The sequence below is a fragment of the Bolinopsis microptera genome, chromosome 3, assembly GCF_026151205.1.
Source record: "Bolinopsis microptera isolate Bmic1 chromosome 3, MBARI_Bmic_1.0, whole genome shotgun sequence".
Taxonomy (NCBI): Eukaryota; Metazoa; Ctenophora; class Tentaculata; order Lobata; family Bolinopsidae; genus Bolinopsis; species Bolinopsis microptera.
This window is the reverse complement of record NC_087074.1, coordinates 12,740,334-12,761,890: the sequence shown is the minus strand read 5'-3', so window position 1 is coordinate 12,761,890 and position 21,557 is coordinate 12,740,334. Positions and strand designations below refer to the sequence as shown.

Genomic DNA, 21,557 nt, shown 5'->3' with positions numbered 1-21,557 from the left:
TTCTGGAACCCATCACCAGTTTACAATAGGATTACAACGAAAACTTACTAAATTAACTCTCAAGGTGTACTCAAAACGTGAAAATATAATATAATAAGTTTAGTACTAAATTGTAAATTATATGGTTTATTAAGTATAGCTGTGGTCAGTTTACAACAGCCCTCAACAGATAAATATTGCACGTGTGGCAGTTCAATTGTTTCATATTCTATCTCAAACTTTACAGCTCTCCTTCAATGTTTAATCGTGTTCGTTTTGTACTGGTTTTGTACCGGTAATTATTTAATTAAAAGTTTAATTTTAATATAACTTTATAGTATAAGTTTCACGTCTCTGTGTTTCGGAGTCAGTCGAGACTAGCCCTGGTCGCATCATGACCAATACCAGTAAGTACTGTTAAAGGGTTGCTAGGGTGGAGTTTGTTGACATACCACCACTATTGTGCACCAACTAATTATATCCATTCCATTGGTCTCCATGTGATGAGGGACAGTCTACACTAGCTTCAAAAGTTTGTTCTGGAAGGTTAAACAATTGGGTATGTCGTCAAATTCAACCCTTGGCGCAAATTCACCAAACTTATAGCCATACAAAGTCTCTCCCCCCCCCCCCCCCCCCTCTGCCGGAGGTACTCTGCAATAATCTCTGTAATAATCGCGATTTAATCGAAACAGTCAGATTTATAATACTTAAAAATAAAAACATCTCGAGCACCGCAGAATAGATTTTCCTGGAATTGCCATTGGGCACTTACCGGTTCCTTTATCACGTGCTATTACCATCCACTTTAACTTACTTAGGGTTAGGAGCCATTGTTCTACCGTTCCCAATATAGCACTACTTTCTATAGCCCAGTACCACTTAGTAAGCATGCTCCCAGTTAAGTGTGCACCTCATCCCGTCAACTCAGTCGGTCCAATCAGATTGTATTTTTTCCCGACGATCTCAATAAAGCGATAATTTTGCTTACGGCGAGAAAAAAACACCCTCTGACAACCAATATGATAGACGGAATTCTCGGAAAATGTTTGAGAAATTGGAGGCTTATCGTTTATTTTTGTATTTGTAGTTCTATTTCTAGTTTCAGAATGTCTCGAACTAATAACTACAATCTAGGTAAACTATAGGTAAAAATATAATATTAATCATAAGCTAAAATGAACTAATCTTTGTATTCTAAATGGAGAAAAGAAGAAACATTGTCAGTCAGTCGAGAAAATTGTCAGTCAGGCTATATGGCAGCTTTGTAGATGTTGTGACAATGCTAGTAGTGGTCCCAGGCTTGCGGTGAAAAAAATTACCAATTAATTTTTACAGAATTACGTTAATCTACAAATAGATTACATCCTCCTAACCAGACTTTTGAAAACCCTGTAGATGTACTGATGTATGTTATAACAAGTAGTAATTCACTTTAAAATAAGTTGCATCACCAAATACCGGGAGATACTCAATGTAAATTTCTTGTACGTAAAACTATAAGATAAGGTAAATCAAAGAAATATGGCGTCAGTTACAGGTAATTTACTCAAAGTCAATAAGATCTACTGATAGTTTCAAAGTTATTTACCCTCGAACCTTTCATACCATAGTTTTATGAATAAAATGTTCTTATCAAATGTTCTAATTAAGACTTTGTAAACGTTCAACAACACTAATAAACTGATCACTACAAGGTTTACCAAAGATATGAACTCCTCTCTCCAACACTTCACGGACACTAAACTCTACAATTTCTACAAAGGACTGTTCTACATCTCCAGCCCCGTAACCATCCCTCTCTCCCTCATAATCCTTATCCAGAACAGTTTCATTGTCCAGCAGTACTACAAAGGCAGGTCCAGGTTTATCCCCGCCATGTTTATGGGAATAGCAGCTGGAGACATCCTCCAAGCTCAGGGACAACTCATCCTCTCTTTCATCAGCATCCTAGTCTACTCTGGTGGGGTGAACAGGGTGGTCCTGTACAGGAGCGTGTTTTACTACATGATCACAGCGCTGCCTGGGTACAACTGCTCAAACCTGATGAACTTGGTCCAGATCATTTACGTGACCGTTAAGCTGGTCCGTCCCTACTGGAGCTTTGATGAAGGTTTGCTGAAAAAGGGCACTGGAGCATTATGTTGTCTAATTACGTGTCTCCACGTGTTAGACACTGTTATGGCCGTAGTGTGGAGTTTCCTCTGGAAGACAGAGTCGGAGCATATGATGAACATCCTCCATTCGAACCTGGTGGCGTTTTGTGTGGTACCCGGCCTCATATCTACAACGATAGCCCTGCTGTTAACTGATACCATGACAGCTCCCAATCTGGTGGGTCCTGACTTGATAACTGACCATTCTAAGATTTTATGCCAGATAGCTGCCATCTACATCCTGGTACCCACCCTGGTAGTTTTCATAGCCATGATAGTTGATATAGTGTATCTGAGACGGTGGCTGACCCGGCTAGAGACCGTGTCTCTATTACCTGGCTCTCGGTGCAACTGGAGACATGTCTCCGTCACTGTCTTCCTCACTTCGACACTATTCTTCGTGTGTAGCAGTGTTTTACCCGTGCTCTATAACTGCAATCACGGTATCTTAACTGATGGAGTGACTCTCGGAGTAGGACTGTTCATTATCCCCTTGGTCTACTCTTCTGTTTTCTCAGTTATCGTCATCTTCAGGAAGCCTCAACTCAGGGTTAAATACAGGGAGATGTATGTGATGATATTCACTTGTTCTCCTTGTAGGACGCATATTGAAGACTCGGAGTCTGACCCGTACTTGAGTGACACTACTCAGCACTCCGTGACACCACTCAGTAGTAGCATGTCTCATTTTGGGAATTCTCCCCCATGTTAAGGACTGAAAAGACTTGTAAAATCATGATTATTTCGTTTAGACTATAAAATCAGGTCGTAATATGTCCCTTTCGAATGTAATGACAATTACCCCGATAGAGTTGTAATTTCATAAGAATTCCTTCTTACTTTTCGGATCTCCTGCGTCTCTTAGGTTTTTTTAAATTTCGAAAAGATACTCATACTTTAGAACAGTAGAGACTATACTTTAAGACAATGTTTTGTGAACTAGTATTAGCGTGAGTACTCTGCTTTCTTTTTTTCAATTCTATAGTTTTAATTCCATTCTTTCCATCAGTATAAAAGATTTTTCATGCTCTATGGAAAGAAGTTCGTATGCTGATGAGCATGTTACTTTACAACTCATTTACAAAATCCAGTCATCGTTTTCTTTCTACGTTCGATTTTAAGTTTATCAGTTTTACAATGCGACGTAGGCCCCGGAAGACACGGAAGTTGGTCCGGGTTAGGCCCCGTTCCCCTGTCAACAAGAAACCTCCGTATCGGTACGTTTCTAAGTATAGATAACTGATAAGATACAACAAAATTATTTTTGCACGATGTTTGTTAGTCTCTGACGTAAGTGAAAATTGCAATTTGAGATCACGGAACTAAGATCAAGATTAAGTGTGAACTTTTAATCTACCTCCTTCACGCGCTCTTTAGTATTTAGTTCATGTGTTGTTACCTGAAGTTTAAACTTAGACCTCCTAACGTTAAAGTTACAGTTGTTATTAAAAGGTTTCTCGTATAACTTGCATTTTTGGTTTTAATACATACGTCACTTATATCTCTCCCGGCCATTGGTTCCGAGATTTGGTTGATCTTTGTTTTCTTGGGCGCCCTCCTTGAAGTCTTGTTGTTGTACATACATCTCCTGATTTATCCTGTATTTACCTGTTTATTTCATTTTCTGGCGTGAGCTGTCCGCCATGCTACGGTACGAGAAACAGCGGCAGTGCAAGATCCGGTTCTAAGAGATTTTTATGGTCGCGAAGAATCTCGCCAGGCTACACTGCGTCGGTGGGAGAACTATTTAGGTTCATGACATCTAACGCCCGCCCAATCATGGCAGCCCCATGACAATAGGTTGATGTCCGACCCGTTGTCCTTGGCCTATCTCGAGCAGAGGCACATATTAGGTGCGGTAAAAAAATCGAAATTATGCGGTACCGCACCCGACTATAAAGGTAAAATGTGCGGTAAGGTGCGGTAAATTTTTACCGATTATGCGCCAAATGTGCGGCGATTTTTTCGAAATTTGTGCGGGAATTGTGCGGTTTTCTTTTGCATTTTCTCAAGGACTTTGGAAATTCTAAACGTATAACCGCCGCTCTTATCAAAAATAGGTCTGTTTATGTGTTACTGAGGGTGTAGTTCTTTACTAAGACCATGATTGAACCTATATTGAGATTCAGTTATCTGAGAACAGTGACTTGATCTGGTAGAGATCAGGAGACAGTTATTTGAAGACGCCTCTTGATAGAGTCGATCAGATCCCATGCGTGATCGCAAATATGTTTCTTGTGTGGTGAGCTTGATGATGGGTCATTTCTTTAGGAAACGGTCCATGACGTTGTGATGTGATATAGAGTAATCAGATGATGTGGTGAAGTTACGAATGATAACTGATACACTATAATCGAAGTACGGTAACGACGAGGGTTCCATAACGGCCTGGGTCACGGTCCCGAAAAGGCCTGGGTCACGGTTCCGAAAGGGCCTGGGTAACGGTCCCGAAAGGGCCTGGGTCACGGTCCCGAAAGGGCCTGGGTCAGGGTCCCGAAAGGGCCTGGGTCACGTGGTAACTGGGTCACGTGGCCTAGGTATGAGTTCCAAAAGGGCCTGGGTCACGGTCCCGAAAGGGCCTGGGTAACGGTCCCGAAAGGGCTTGGGTCACGGTCCCGAAAGGGCCTGGGTCAGGGTCCCGAAAGGGCCTGGGTCACGTGGTAACTGGGTCACGTGGCCTAGGTATGAGTTCCAAAAGGGCCTGGGTCACGGTCCCGAAAGGGCCTCGGTCAGGGTCCCGAAAGGGCCTGAGTCACGGTCCTAAAAGGTCCCGATTTTTAACATATTTTGGTTTTTACACTCGAAAATCTTAACGCGAAAATTTCAAAATTATGCGAAATTACGCGGAAAATGCTAGATTATGCGGAAATATGCAGAAAATTACAAAATGTGCGGAAAACAATAAATTATGCGGAAATGTGCGGAAAACGCTAAATTGTGCGATCCCGCACCCATCGCACCTAATATGTGCCTATGATCTCGAGTCGTTGGGTCTAGGCGGAAACGCCGAAAGGGATGATGTTACCTTCTTGACTTAAACGTAATGGTAAATTTTTCTCAAAATCCTTGAATAAATGGGTAACCCCTAGTAATGTCTTTTCTAGCACTTTTAGATGTTGCAATGGTAGAGGTTGTCTCACTTGCAACAGTTTTAATCCTGTTAATACATTTAGGAGCAGTACTTTTAATAATGATTTTATCTTTGGACATACAAATTTTATATTTAATTGTAAAACTAATAATGTTATTTATGTTATTACCTGTTCTACCTGTAAAAAACAATATGTTGGAGAAACAACTCAACCACTTCATAAAAGAGTCAATGGCCACAGAAATTGTGTCAAAGCCAAATCATCCACATTTTTATATGAACATTTTAATATTCCTGGTCACGTCTTCTCAGATGCTTCCATACAGATTGTAGATTATGTTGATTCTGACATGTCCACCGATGTCAAAAATGATTTACTTCTCCTGGAGGATTACTGGATAGAGAAGCTTGGGACAGCATTCCCTCTTGGTCTTAATGACAAGAAGAAAGGAACGGGCAACATCTCCCAAGATCGGGTTATGAATTATTTTAGTGGACAGATTGCTCGATACAAACGTGGCAGAGGAAATGGAAAGAAGAAAGTTCAGCCTAAGAAGTCTCTGGATACCATAGAGTCTGATATTAACAGGCTGAAAGATAACATCTCTTCAGAACATTCCATATACAAAACATTAAAATGTTATAGCTTATCAGATTTAGACACTCTCTACTCTCTGAGTCAAAATAATTCAGGATTGATTTACAACGTATGTTCCTCTTTCTGTTCAACATTTTCCCCCAAATACCATCAGAACAAATCTGAATCCAGTAATAGAGAATTTATAATTGTTCCATTTAATTGCAAATTCATTGATAATCTTAACCTAAAATCTATTTTCTCTGACACTTCAGTCATTGATTTGCTTCCCATTTTGATTCAGTCTTTTACACCATTACAGATTTATTATGAGTATAATGATCCTATAAGTCTTTCTATTTGTAACTATGCTTCATTCTTAAAGAAACTTTCTATTTCTGACATTAAATCTATTTTAGGTAGTCCATGCGATTGTCACTCCTCCCCTTTCAATTATCCTCCTCATGGACATGTAGTTACTGGTAATTTAGATATTGTTGATAATGTTGAACTTAGGGAAGTACTTTCCTACGGTTGTAAATACAGAATTCCCACATTTAAATCTCCAGATGAGATATATATGTCAGTTACCGAAGCTGTCGATAAATTTATAAAATCAAAAAGTAGAAAGTACTGTCAAAAAGAAGTAAAGTTCAGCGATTGGAAGGAAAAAGTGTTATCAATAGTTTCCAATCGTATTGAATATTACAAGAAAAACTTTCCTGAAACATTTGAAATAAAAGAAAACACACTGGAAAAAGATGATGTTAAAAGAAGTCTTAAATTGCTGAAAAGTAAATACATTATTTGTAGTATCGACAAAGCTTCTGGTAATTTTTCATTTATTTGTAAAAAGTTTTATGTAAAAACTCTTGTCAATGAAATGGGTTTTGATCCTAATACTCTAGAATGTATAGGTAATGATACATATAAACCCTGTAGCGAAGACGAGACTCATTATGTCAATAAAATATCTGAGAGTCTAAAGGAGAGATTTAATGTACAAGTTGAAGATAAAAACTTGCGACTAGCACGCATCTTCTGGAACCCTAAGCTTCATAAGAACCCTTACAAGGCGAGGTTCATTGCAGGTGCCCGTTTTTGCGTTACGAAACAACTTAACGTCCAAGTTAACTGTTGTCTGAAACTTTTGAGGAAATACTTCAAGAAATACTGCGAGGCAATCTACAACAACAGCGGTATAAACATGTTTTGGAGCATAGATTCCTCAAGTGAATTCCTTGAAGCTATCAAAAATAGCGATGTTTATAATATACAAGTATATGATTTTACTACTCTTTATACCAGATTAGACTTGATTGAAGTAGAGAATATGATTAATGAAGTTGTTGATTTAATATTTTCAGACCGTAATAGATATATTTGTATTTCTAAAAGAGACAGTAATACATGTTTCTTTTCCAATAAAACCTATGATTGTCATGCCTGCTTTAGTCAAGATGACCTAAAAGAGGCTGTTAAATTTATTATTTATAACACTTATGTCGTCTTCGGTGGGATTGTATTCATACAAACCAAGGGTATTCCTATGGGTGGAAATTCAAGTTCCCCTATAGCTGATCTCACTGTTGGCAAAAAGGAATTTAATTATATGAAACGTTTACTTCAGGAAAAGAAAATGGGATTAGCAAAGATATTATCCAATAATAAACGATATGTTGACGATTTATCTATTATTAACTACCTTTACTTTCATCAATTGATTAAAGATATTTATCCTAATTCATTGGAGATGGAGCGAGCTGGTTCCAATAATAAAATCATTAACTACCTTGATTTAAATATTAATATTTCCACAGAAGGACTAGAAATATCAGTGTATAACAAAACTGATGATTTTAATTTTCATGTTGTATCCCTTACATTTCCTCACAGTAACATCCCAACCGAGGTTGGCTACAACGTTTTTTCAAGTCAAGTTCTTAGATATGGTAATGTTTGCACTAGATTGGATATCTTTACCTCCCATCTTCACAAAATATTCAAAATTCTAATTGATAGAGGATATAGCCGTGATAGACTGATTAAAGGCATTAAACGTTGTCTGAGGAAATATGATAACGTTTTCAGGAAGTTCGGTATTCTAGATGACCGTAACATTATTAAAGAACTCCCCTGATATCTTTTGATTTATTGAAACACGGGTACTAACTCTGCTAAACTGAACAAATTCTGAAACTTAGGTGAATAAGTGTACAACGTGCTAAACCGAAGTTCAGACTGACCAGTGAAAATGGGCGAGCGTACCAAGTGTCATTTTAATTAGAAGTTTTAGTCAGTGATTTATTATTGAAGCTTGTAATTACAATATCTAATGCTCCTATAAATACTTTAATTAATTGTTTGTCCCGTTATTCTTTTTCCTTCCTCTTTTCCTTGTCATCCCCTTTAGTTTTAAGATTCTTGCTATAAATGGCTACAGCTAACACTATTAATGCTAAGTACCAAACAACAAGTGGGAGGTGGATCGTTGGTACCATTAAATCGATTTAACACCGCAATTCCAGTCGCAAGCCTGGGACCACTACTAGCATAGTCACAACATCTACAAAGCTGCCATATAGCCTGACTGACAATTTTCTCGACTGACTGACAATGTTTCTTCTTTTTCCCCATTTAGAATACAAAGATTAGTACATTTTAGCTTATGATTAATATTATATTTGTACCTATAGTTTACTTAGATAGAATACATGTTACATTAATTACATGTTACATAACTCCATATAAGAGTGTAAGAAATCTACAGAATCAATATGTATCCACAGAGTCATTTGAGGGTCGGATACCTCCATTTTGAACATACAGCTCAAACTTAACCAGTAGATAGAGTTGCTAGAGAAGATCGAGTAAGTAACCTCCCTCCCTCCCTCACTCAGGTTAGAGAAAGTAACCTCCCTCCCTCCCTCAGTTTAGAGAAGTTGACCTCCCTCCCTCCCTCAGTTTAGATAAAGTAACCTCCCTCCCTCCCTCAGTTTAGAGAAGTTGACCTCCCTCCCTCCCTCAGTTTAGAGAAAGTAACCTCCCTCCCTCCCTCAGTTTAGAGAAAGTAACCTCCCTCCCTCCCTCAGTTTAGATAAAGTAACCTCCCTCCCTCCCTCAGTTTAGATAAAGTAACCTCCCTCCCTCCCTCAGTTTAGAGAAGTTGACCTCCCTCCCTCCCTCAGTTTAGAGAAAGTAACCTCCCTCCCTCCCTCAGTTTAGAGAAAGTACAGAGAAGGAAAACACCAGCAGGGATCAGAGAGGAGCTAACAGATCTGTACATAAAGCCACTCCCGGAATACATACAGGATAAACTGGTTAGTTGATGAGAGTAGCTACTTTAGTCTTTAACTGGACTAAGTTAGCTGCTCTAAAACAAGCCGCTATTAGGCCTAATTATTCTATTAATTATTTATTTTTCAAATTCTTATTTGACATTGTAAGATTGTAATCGCTAAGATTGTTATGCCATTTCATCAAATTTAGAAACGAATATACTTCTTCGCTATGACATAACAGTTATGACATAATAGTTATTATATATTAAAATTGGAAACTGCTGACCATTGTATCAAGCTCAATAAACGGCCGCAATCGTTACCGCTGATATATTGAAAAACACGATTGTTTATTTACTGACGCACAAACGTGTATTGAAGAAAGCTAACTTTCTCAACCATGACATAATGTCTCAGAAGCAGCACGAGGAGCGGCAAATGTCACGAAGTGCTATACTCTTTGAGGAGCTCTTCGAGAATCACGTAAGATAGTGTTCTATTTTTTAAAATTTCCAATGTTTAAAAGATTAAAGAAAACCACATTGCGTCAAAATAACAAATTTGTCCACCGCGACCGGAAACACAGATTTTGTTCCAAAAATATGGACAGTAATTAGAAATGGTCCTTTAAATAAATTCGGTGTCGCCTCTCATATGGCATATACCACAAGTTTCTAAAACTTTATAAATAGCACCATAATTTGGTATGAAAATTCTGCCATCAAAATATTATGCCTTAACTTAAGCTCTTCCCAGATGGTCTAAGGTTAAAATATGAGTAATTTATTGTCATTCAAAGACTTAACATACATACTTTACTTAAATTGACACGAAATCTGTCGAACACAACGACCGTTATTATATATAACGTTATAGTAGCACAGCTGCAATCCTATTATGAATGCATACAGATGATGTGTTTTCAAAATTACAGCTTATGGGTGCCTCGTGAAGTTTATAAGCTGCGTTTTAAAGGTGTTATGTTGTTGTCCTTATTGCACTTTTTTATTTGTCTAGTAGAGAGAGGGAGAGAGAGATAGAGGGTAGGGAGAACAAAATCAATATATATTAGCGATAATGGATGATATATTTGGTTGTCATGGCAACATCCTCGTTTGGGTATTTATTACAATTTACAATGACCCTATATCGGTGACGAATGTATTTAGTATAATCTACCCTTTGCATTATTAGAGAGCTTATCTGAAATTTCCCAATATGGTATTTGATATCCGTTTTTCCGTTGATATGGTTCGTTCGTGTTAGCGAGGGTAGAAACGTCCCCTTTCCTTAGACTCTGGAATACCGAGGTCTAATGATCATCACCAAAATATCAAGTTGTTGAGAAAATGTCTTGTCGGCCTGATAACATAGATTTCTATCCTTTTCCTGCGAAAGCTAAGTTTGTAATCCTCTACAAAAAGCTACATTTCTAATTTTTTTAAACGCCACTCTTGCAGTTATGACACTCGTTTCTAGAGTCACATATTCTGATGTACAGTTTCTGAAGTGTGGCTTCCTGCTTAACTTTGGTTTCTTATCAACCAAGGTAAAGTTACAATCCTCCCCCTTTCACAGCACTTAAACGTAAGAAGTGAGCGAGGTCACAGCCACTACGTTAATGTTTTTCAGTGTTTTTTATTGGGGAGATAAGATTCAGCCTATCTCGAGGGAGGTAACGTCCCGACCCTGAAGATCCCCAGACTCTGCCTGTAAATTAATGGCTATTCACGCAGCTTGAAACTCAAACTTGAGCAGTGTCGTGTCTGCACTGTAGCCTACTGAGGTATTGTGTTGTTGTTGTGCTACAGCTACAGCTACAGCTACAGCTACAGCTACAGCTACCAGGACCCTGACTAAAGGACCCATATCGATTATCGAGTACGTACTGTAATACGTTTATACCAGATATCGCTACAAACCATATTTTTGAAGATCGTCCTGGAAATTTAGGGAGGGTCGGTCACAAGTTATCGTCCTGGAAATTTAGGGAGGGTCACAAGTTATCGTCCTGGAAATTTAGGGAGGGTCGCAGGTTATCATCCTGGAAATTTAGGGAGGGTCACAAGTTATCGTCCTGGAAAGTTAGGGAGGGTCACAGGTTATCGTTCTGGAAATTTACGTATAAATTTGACTTAACTTCTTAACTTCCGTAACACCACTAAACTTGTTGTAGCTTACAATCTGCTAAGTTTGCTTACCACTCTAACTTTGATTTGCCATTAAACTTGAGCAATGATTGTTTGATCGTGAATCAGTTATAGTATAATTCTTTAATTAAAACCACCAGCGATATTTTGGCATTCCTCACTTAAATCTTCGATCAAACATTAACAAATTTACACCGCATGAAAATTAACTTTCCATGCTGCATTACATTTAATGCTTCAAACCAACCGCCATCAAAGAGCCACAAATACTTAGCTTCAATAATCTAATTATGATGTGCATTAAGATTGCAAATGTTAAATGATTCCTGCTCGCTTCATTCGCTCTAACTCAAACTCTGATGTTCTTGTCCAACGATGATGACGGAATGTTTCGCATCTTGTCTCTGCGGCTTCTCCGTCGTCAAGTTTGTCCACCTGGGAGTTGTCCGGGGTGTGCTGCTGTGGAAGTGCAAGATTTGTGGGACTAGGCTCTACGCCCGGGTAAGTTCTGTAAATGTGGTGATGTTTTAGATCGTCATGATACACTTAGCATGCTTTATCCAAATTCAAACTGTTATATCATTTGCGCGTCAAAATTCAGGTTGTTAAAATGTACAGGCTACTTGCTATCCTACTTAATTTTGTTAGTTTTATAGTTTGCCTAAGCGGGCTACCGTGCAATGTCCATCACATTTGAAAATTTTATTCATATATCGTTTAAGATTTGAACATTTACCGCATTTCCAACTTTTGATATCGAAACTTTTTTTAAAGATGTACAAACTGACAAGTTTTCTATGATTATAAATATCTCCGGGATTTCGACGCGGGATCATATTATCACTCACTAAGATGAGAAGTATGTATGATACCGGGCGAAAAGTACGTACTTGTACTTTCTTTTGAAAAGTACGTATGATACCTCAGTGTACGATTCAAAAAATTTTCAAACTTATTTTCACAGGCGCGATGTAACTTTTTTTAGATCCGACGTTTTATTTATTGGAAACTCCCGACTTCCACGATTGAAATTTCATTGTCATGATGGTTTTGAAAGCCATATTCATGGAGATAATAGAAACACTCAATCGCAGATAACAAAGAAAGTTTAATAAGCTTCATCATTTCATCAAAACAAAAAACAATGAACTTTCTAGCATCATCATTTCAACAGATCAAATTTATTTTCAGCTTTAACCTTAGTTGTAGTGAACGTACCGCGTACGGAACGTTCACTAAAAATAGTTTGTGAACGCGTTCGCTAAAAGATTTTAACGTTCGGAACATAATGAACGTTAATTGCTATTATGAAATTAAAATGCCGGACATAGCCCAATTATCCGGCAAAGTACTAGCGTTTCCATTGCCAGGCCTTCAGGGGAAACTCGGTTTGCCACCCAGTTTATTATGTTGGAGAGACTGAAGGGTTCCAAGGATACTTTGATTTAGACTTATATTGATCCAACCCTTACTGAGTCTGTTAGCAATAAAAGTAATGCATACAAGAATTTGTTTGAGTGCGCTAAAGATTTAGTGTTTGACCCCCATTTCTGGATAGAAGTCGACTATTTATGCTCAATTCTCGAGCCGATAATAGTCTTGCCTTTAACGTTTCAGTTTTGCATTAGAGTAGATGTAGATCAATTTGTTGAATCTCTCAGGCTTAGTGCGTAGTCTTCTACTGCAGTAGATATACTCCATGTCTCTAAAATTTTGTTCACAGACTGAGGAAGAAGTCAGAACACTAAAAACTTTTCTAGCGATCAAATGGAGAACCTCATAACTCTGTGGGCTATAGTATCTCCAATACAACATAGGATTTGGTAGATTCTGCAACGAATCCACTTCGGTGTATAAATTGAGCCCCTCGCTGTCCATATTTAGCCTGTAATGCTCGAGTTCTCTCAGGGCGATACCGCTGTCAAACTTCATCAGTCTAGCTGTAAAACTCTCGCTAAAACTCTTCTTTGATGATCTACAACTTATAAGACTCTGAAATCGCGCGAAATTTTAAAAACCGCGCGAAAGTTTGACACGTGCACTACATTATTGTATCTGCGTACTTTTCCGCAGTATTTTAAAAGTACGTACTTGTGCGATACTTTGAAAAGTACGTATGATACATACTTCTCATCTTAGATCACTCAGCCCGGCCCGCTGTTAGATAAACATCTCAAGGTGATATCATCCCGCCCCGGAAATTTGTATAAACCCGGCCCGCTTTTTAGTCGTAACTGATGTTTATCATGCAATTCTCCGACTTACAATAATCAATGATACTGCTGATTAGAACTCGATAATAGTAGAACAGTTAGACGCGCGATCACGTGGGCGCGTCACGTGCGTACCACGTGCCACCAATAGCATACGCCGAGTCTATACCACGTGACACGAAAGCGCACCACGTGATATGAAACATCGTAACCGTCCACTTCTTTTACACGCAAATTCCTGGGAACGTTGCCAAAGCAGCTAATTCTTGGAATTTCTCCAACGCTCTCCTTCCAGCTCTTGTTCCTGCTAACGTTCAAGCTATTGCTCCACTATGACAGATCGGTTTGACATTCAGATTGATGAACTGCTTTCCAATCGTGTTCCGGACAGTACAGTTAGAGTCAATCCCTTGTATAAATCCCTTGTCGAAATCGCCGGAGATAATTATAATCCATAAACACTTCACGCTCAGGGCTAAATAAATGTAATCCCTCAGCTGGCGCTTCGGGATTACATATTAACACAAAACTCGTGCGCTGCGCGCACTCGTATGTGTTTATCAGATCATCCCGCTAGCGCGGGATGATCTGTTATATAAACCCTTTGCGTGGCGGGTTTATGTTATTAGAATATAACATGACTGTACGTGACCCGTCTGACAATGATTTCAGCAAAAAAAGACAGTTACGCCTTTTCCGGCACCGTGGTGTAATATGCAATATTTGTTTTTGAAACATCCACTATTTTAAAACTGACAAGTGCTACTTGCTATTCTCTGCAGTACATGTATCGGGGGGCTCCGTTTAAACGATTGCAACTAAGTGAATATTTAATATTGCGTGGTTTGTCGTGGTACTCTGTGCCGTGGTTCCCATAATATTTTGATAATATTTTGAGTAGATTGTGGTGAGAAGTGGCGGTGATGTTGTCCGGTTGTGGCTTGGCAGAGACACGGTGAACTACATCACTATTGACAAGGGCCGGGACAACCAGATTCGAAATATTCCGGCCAGGTCTCCGCAGATCTCGCTCTTTGACACCACGACGTGGTTTAACTCTGTTTTGTGACTTTTTCGTGGTTTGTTTGGGTGGGCTCGATCAAAGGCGATTGTTGAAATTCTGGCGACCACCATCTGTAGAGCCTGTTTCTTTAAATATAGCATGATTTTTATTGTTCATTACGAATATGTTATTGATTATTAGTACTAAAGCGTCTCTCTTGGTAGGTATTAAACGCATCTTCTGAACAATGTATTATTTGTTGACTATTTGTAGTATGCTTGATGACTTGTGATTGAAGACCTGTGATGGAGCTATTCACAGAGATGTGATTAATTAGAGTACCATTGTTGCCTTGTGCGCTCTTATTCTGCAGGACCCAGTACGGTCGCTGGGTCGCTTAGAGTTGGGGGCAACCATTAGGGTACGGTCGGCAGTATAGATACCGGATTTTAGGTTCAGCTGTAAAATTCTTGCTAAAATGATTTTAGAATCAATTGGCTTATCATCTAAGTTATTCAGGCATCTTAAAATTACAGAAGTGCATATTGCATGAGGATCATTTCGGATATTTGTGGATCGTTCTTAATACTTCTTGAGTTAACTTTGGTTTAAGACCTTTTATCCAATTGCTTGATAGAAATCAAGAAAAATCCACATTAAAATTATAAAATTTGTATAATTTACTTCCAATTGTAAAATATAAATCTATATTAACATCATAAAGATGTATACAGTTTTCTAAATTTTCGAATTTACTTGCGTCTATGATAAGGGGCAAGGGCCAGCACAATTAGGTGCGGTAGAATAGGGGCCATTAAAGTATGTCAAAAACCGTGATATATTTACTAAAGGCAGAACTCCAAAGGTTGCTTGTGCTTAAACAGCTGTTTCTAAAAATTGCTTGCAACTAATTAATGTTATTGAAGCTGGACTAGGCAGTTAAGACGCGGAGTTTGATTAATTTGTTCTGCTGAGAGTGCTGAGAGATTGAACACTTACTCTCACTTTTGAGTGTTTTAACGCAGCTTACTCGCAGTGACACGATCGTCATGATCATGTTATCATTCACATTATTGTTTTCCTCGCTTACTAATTCTTACTTTCACCCTTGAATTTTCACTGAATCTGATTCGGTGTATAACTATAAAAAGACTTTTCAATCAACTAATTTGCCACCTATACCTCAACTTTCACGATTTTTGTTTACCGCTAGCTTCCTGTAAAAATCACCATGGCAACCGGACTGACCCAGCGACCAGCAACAGCCCACAGTCACGCTGATCGCCTGTTCCCAAACCACCGATCAGTTCTCCCCGAGCGACCCGCCTCATCCTCCGCAGTGTCCCGTCTCCCAGTCAGGCCTGTCTCCTTGTATCGGCCCAAGTCTGCTAAACAAATATCTATCCTCAAGTTGGAGTACAAACCAGCCAGTTTGGTGAAGAAAGGGGTGAAGAAAAGATGCTTTTATTGCAGCTCTGGGAGCAATAACCCTTTTGTGACTTGTACGTCTTTAGCCGTGTTGTGCTCTTTTTCTGTTCCCATTTTTATCCAGTCTGAACTTTTATCATGGCGTTTCGAGTTTTGTATTTAAATCAGTATTGAAATTATTCTGTTCACAATATATAATTGTAAGTCCCTTCCAGTCTACCTGTTTGACAACTACACGACATCCCGGTTTATCAGTTCCCTTCGAGCCAAGTGGAACACCTTCTCTGCAACCCCCAAACCTGGACAGAAGCCTGATCAGCCCGCACCACGACTGGGACAAAAGCAGGAATGCGACCAGTCCTTGTCACAAGCTGTTCATGTTACAAGAACTCCTATTTGTAACAATCATCATTCTGTAAAGCACGAGGTATAAGAAATAGAGCTGAGTTTTATTGTGTGTACTATAACAGGTGTAGGTTAGGTGTATATAAATGTTATTATCAGCATTTACAATTTGAGAGTTAGTCGCATATCCGGTCAGTTTTCATACTTTTTATAGGCCTAGTTTTAAGATCGTTCACATATTATCACACCGGCCACTTTTAACGTCCTAAATGATAGACGATACAAAATAAACAGACCACAAGCGTCAGTTGATAAACACAAAATAATACTCGATGGTTGTTCATAATCTCGCGTTCTCTGAATTTGTTGGTTTAGAGCCATCTTGCATCCAGTTTTAAAAAGAAATTGCACTGATATTAATGGCTCTATTTAATGAATACCACTAACAAATGATCAGAAATAACCATATCAAGTGTATGTTGATAAATAATTTGAATCTGTGGTCGCACATGACTAATCATGAGCAACCACCGAGTATTTTTGTCAATGATTTCAGCTATTTCGGTTTATCTTGGCAATCTTCCCTCAATTGAACATGAGTCTGTGAGTCTGTGGTGGGAGCTCTGATCCGTTATCATATGCTTGTTTACTTACGTGACACATTACTGTTAATCTTACGATCTCTACAATTTCAAATGAGGCGTTTTGTTCTTTTTTAAAGACTTGTGACTACTCATCCGTTCAGTTTCTGTAGAACTAGAGTTCAGGAACTTCGACAAGCACAGCTTTATTTTGTAAACATATGTCGTTTTAGTTAATATATCCTATTCACTATTCAGTCAATTACATTGTCCGCTTTGGTTTCCAGTCTTCTGTAATTACCATGTATCAAATCTTTTGTGTGATTAAGTGTTTACGGCATAGGACGAACAACTACAAACGAAAGGTTTACAGATTTAGATGATAAATTCAATAATTAAGTTAATTAAGTTAATTAAGTTGTCAATAAACTTACAACTGAGATCGAGCTCAATATTATGTATTTTGTTGACCGCTTGGATTTCATAAGTCAATAACCTGCTGCATGTCTAACAGTAATACTCAGTAATTTAATACTCACAGTCAAGATCGAATTATATTCCCTGGACGCTGCTAGATTTTAACCCAAACGAAATCTAAAATAGTCTGTATTGAATAATACATACTTCATTCTGTTATTACTTATAAATATTTTCGTCGTTGTGTCCAGGTCCTTGACTTTAAAATAGCATAAATATCATTAAATAACATTGGGCATTACTATTACCAATATATGATAATTAGATACTGCAGCGGTCACAACTAATAGATAATTGCCATTTAACTTATTATAATATTGACAGTGTAAATTAAGGTAGTCCTGTGGTCGTGAATGAACATCACCATTCCGAAATAATGTTCGTACAATTTCGGCAGTCAAAGAATCCGGAAGGTTTTTACCTAAAGGTTAAAGCTGAATTGAATTTTGCATGATCGTACAATTTTGGCGCAATTTCATCTAATAGTGATTCGTCGAAAATTTTCTAACTCTTATCTACCTCATTGGATTTCAAATGTTTCGATCTTTCTGATTCTGAAATGGATAGAGTAAAGAGTTACGAATAGAGAAAGTACATTTATTCTACTTTAATAGTTTTAACTGATCGTAACTTTCAGTCACTGGAGGACAATGAGAACAGTACGTCAGCGGACAAGATACAGCTTCCGGAACAAAAGGTGAATAACTTGATTGTTGAGACTGAAATTCTCGCACTGGAACTGGATAATTACCCACCATCGTACAATCTGGCGATGGAATTGCTTCGTAAAATATGTCGATGAATTTCCATCATATTGTATGTTTCGGTGGAATTCCACGGATCTGTGTCGGGCTTCTTGGATTCTGCCGAAGTTCCCAATTACCGCAATTCCATTTTAGCTGCAATAATTTAAAAACGTCGAAGCTGTGTGCTCTCCTCAGGCTCAACATCAAGCTTACTATTGACAAAACTACCGTTCTTCCATCCTTGTCGGCCAGCTTTTACAAACAACTTCACTGATTTTAAATAAACTTTAACTAGCGGCAGAACAGTACTATCTCTCACATGCAAGATTTCTTAAGCTGAGAAGCTTGCATTATACTCATTAACAATTGAGGTCCATTATACTCGTTAGAACGTTTCAGCCAATTGTTTGGTAGAGTGTTGTGCGCGAAATGTACTATCAGCTGTTAGGTGCCAAGGTGGAGCATTTTGTCTTTTGTTACTGTTAGCAGCCTTTGATTTTATTTTTGCTCGATATTTTTATCCGCAAGTATGTTATAAAACAATTTTTAAAGAGCTTTTACAAACTTCAACTTCCAACAGTAGTATCAAATATGATTATTTAAAGTCATTATATGAATCAAGATGTAGATACTGGGTGTTTACAATTCATATTTTCAGCCTCAAACGACCTCCAGATGGCAGCAAAAGATGTTGAATAAGCTTGAAAAGATGGAAAATACCTCGTAAGTTGTTTATGTATTGATCTAACGTGCTCAATAGTTTGAACTTCAAAGATTCACTCCTTATTCGCCGCCACACAGTTCAATAATGTTACTTGTAAGTAATGTTACTTGCTATATAAATATTATTTAATTAATGCTTTTCATATAAGTTACAACAAAGTCTTCATGTTATGTTAATGAAGCCTGGGTTTGGACAGGCTATTACCCGCTTAAAATATTTCCATCGCGATATATAATACTCAATAAATGTAATAGATTTGTAGTGGAGACAGCTGGAAGAGTCTGGGTGTCAAATTTGATGAAACTTTAAATATGGAAAGACAGATCAATAATGTCAAAAGGAAATGTAGCTGGACAATGATGAACCTAAGAACTATTGGTCGTTACCTGGATGAAGGCATTAAATTGATGTTGGTGAAACAACTGGTTATATCTAAGTTAGATTACTGTAATTCTCTATACATGAATCTACCCAAGACCAGACTAAACAAACTTAGATCCACCCTTAATGGGGCAGTTCGTTTCATCTATAACATAGAAGACAGAACCACGGACTTGGTTCCCTTCTATAAGAAGGCCCACATACTCCCTATAGACCAACGAATATTCTTTAAAGTTTGTCTATTAACCCACAAATCAGTTCACGGTACTGCACCTGATTACCTCAAAGCACTACTGGATTTGGATGTAGCGGATAAAGAACTCTCAAACACCATGACCATGACCAGGTCGAAGAGACCTGGTGACCATCTCATGCTCAAGGTACCAAAGAATAAAAAGTCCAAAGTTGATGACAGACGTTTCTCAAGCCATGCACCGATTGCATGGAACTCTCTTCCACTGATGTTGAGATGTATTACTGATACCAACTGCTTCAAGCGAATGTTAAAGAACCATTATATAATCAGTTTTGATGTTTTTTCGTTCCATTTGTCTTCATTTCGCAAGACACCTTGGCTTTTATCTCTTACCGCACTCCATTTTATGTCTAAGTTCTCTACCTTTCTTTGTCACTGTACTAACCTTTATTATACCTACATGTATTGTATGGTCTCTGCTTCTTTTTAGTTTAGTGTGGTTTAAAATAAAAGATGTTTTAATTTTGTCTTGGTCTTATATTAATATTACGTTATATTCTTATTCATTTTTACACATTTGCTCACATCACTCACAGTCAGCCGCTCTGACATGGTTAACCACCTTCCTTGTGTTGTTGGTTAATCATATGAGCGGGATATAAATACCTCATTTCATTTCATTTCATTTCAATTAGTTTAAAACTAGCTTTCTAGATCGGCTCATGGTAATCAAAGGATAAAATAAACAATTGGAAGGCAAAGGATAGTATGCAAATTGCCTTTTAAACGAAACTCCTAAAGTTTAACAATCGTTATTTATGGTTGCTGCAGCTGCCCTTTGCTGTCATGCAATAAAAACATTACTTTCTTATTTGATTTAACAGAACCTCTGGCGGCGACGTGAATCCATCACGACAATGACAGCTTGCAGTAACACCGCGTTTAATCAATTTCTTTTACCGTAAACAATAAACATATTATGTCAAAACAAATTTACGTCAATTACCATTAAATTATTGACATGCAAAGTATCAGAAGTTAGCCGGAATACTGTTTCAGGACCCATAACAGCACCCTGAGTAACACTAACTGTAACACCAACAGTACAGTGTTGTCGAAACCACCTTTCCAACCACCTCATCTTAATAGGTAGAGTGGTACTATTTTGTATTTACAAGCTTCATATTGTCTATCCAAATATTACTTTTCCCCGAATCATTTAGCAATTATACTGACACTAGGTTTGTATTCAAAAATTATTATTCGACAAAATTAAATGACTGAATCATATTTCCCATAGTACGCCCCGACATTAAATAAAAACTGTCCGGTTTCAGGAGTTTACAAGTACAAGGACAAAGCTCCTGCTGCTCAAAACTCCAAACCACAAGTCTGAACTCGGCTCCTTCTTCACGATATAAACCACCCGTCCCTACCTCAACCTCCCTGGTGGTACCTACCCCTCCCACCAAACCTAAACCAACAAGCTTCTCCTATACAGACCCGCTACCTTATCCCACCACATATCTTCACAGTAAGGAGGCCCTGTCTCCGTTTGAGGGGAGGATCCTGGAACTGGAGAAGTTAGAGCGTGATTCTATACTTATTGAGAGGACTAGTAAACCGAGAGCCTCGAATCGAGAGGTCACCACCAGGATTCCCGCAACTTTGGTGAAACAACCAAAATATTTGGACAGCACGGCTGCTTTTTCATCGAGAGTTTCTCAGAGGAAGTGTAACTCAGGGACTGGAACAAGCAATGGAGGAAAAAATGGTAGGAGCTTGACACCGACCAATATTAATGGGAAACTTAGCGACAGTAAACGTAAGACTATTCGGGAAAAAGAGACTATTCTTCAGCAGAAACGAAAAAGTGGGAACAGTAAGATGTCTATAGCAGCGAGATCATGATAAAAATGAATTTTATATTTTAATCGCATCGTTTTCACCAAACGAGTTACTATTTGACAGAGGTCTAGTGCAAAGTAAACTTTTTAGTAGCCCTAAATTATCTTTAAACAGTATCCCGTCTAGCACTGTGTATAGCAATTATGAACTTTAAAAACGAGTAAAATTCCTACATTTTAACGACAATTTCAACAGAGCCGAAGATCATGCGGGTCCTTTTACTTCTAGACCAATCTATTTTCAGAATTTATGGCTATTGGCTGGTAGTATGATTTGAAAGATTGTCTTATGAAAGAATATATTACCATGGAGGTTTTCCTA

The 21,557-nt window shown here is 38.2% G+C and overlaps 1 protein-coding gene across 3 annotated transcripts in view; it reads left to right on the top strand.

Annotated features, from left to right (window-relative positions):
* The window catches only part of LOC134812975 (uncharacterized), a 29,997-nt gene extending 8,440 nt beyond the window's left edge, over nt 1-21,557 (top strand). For all 3 annotated transcript variants that reach the window (XM_063820611.1, XM_063820610.1, XM_063820609.1), the window contains exons 3-8: nt 9,024-9,123; nt 9,502-9,567; nt 17,919-17,978; nt 18,686-18,750; nt 20,388-20,477; nt 20,666-21,557. In XM_063820611.1, the coding sequence (XP_063676681.1) occupies nt 9,024-9,123; nt 9,502-9,567; nt 17,919-17,978; nt 18,686-18,750; nt 20,388-20,477; nt 20,666-21,239 (955 nt within the window). In that variant the 3' untranslated portion in view covers nt 21,240-21,557. The remainder of the gene's footprint in view (nt 1-9,023; nt 9,124-9,501; nt 9,568-17,918; nt 17,979-18,685; nt 18,751-20,387; nt 20,478-20,665) is intronic.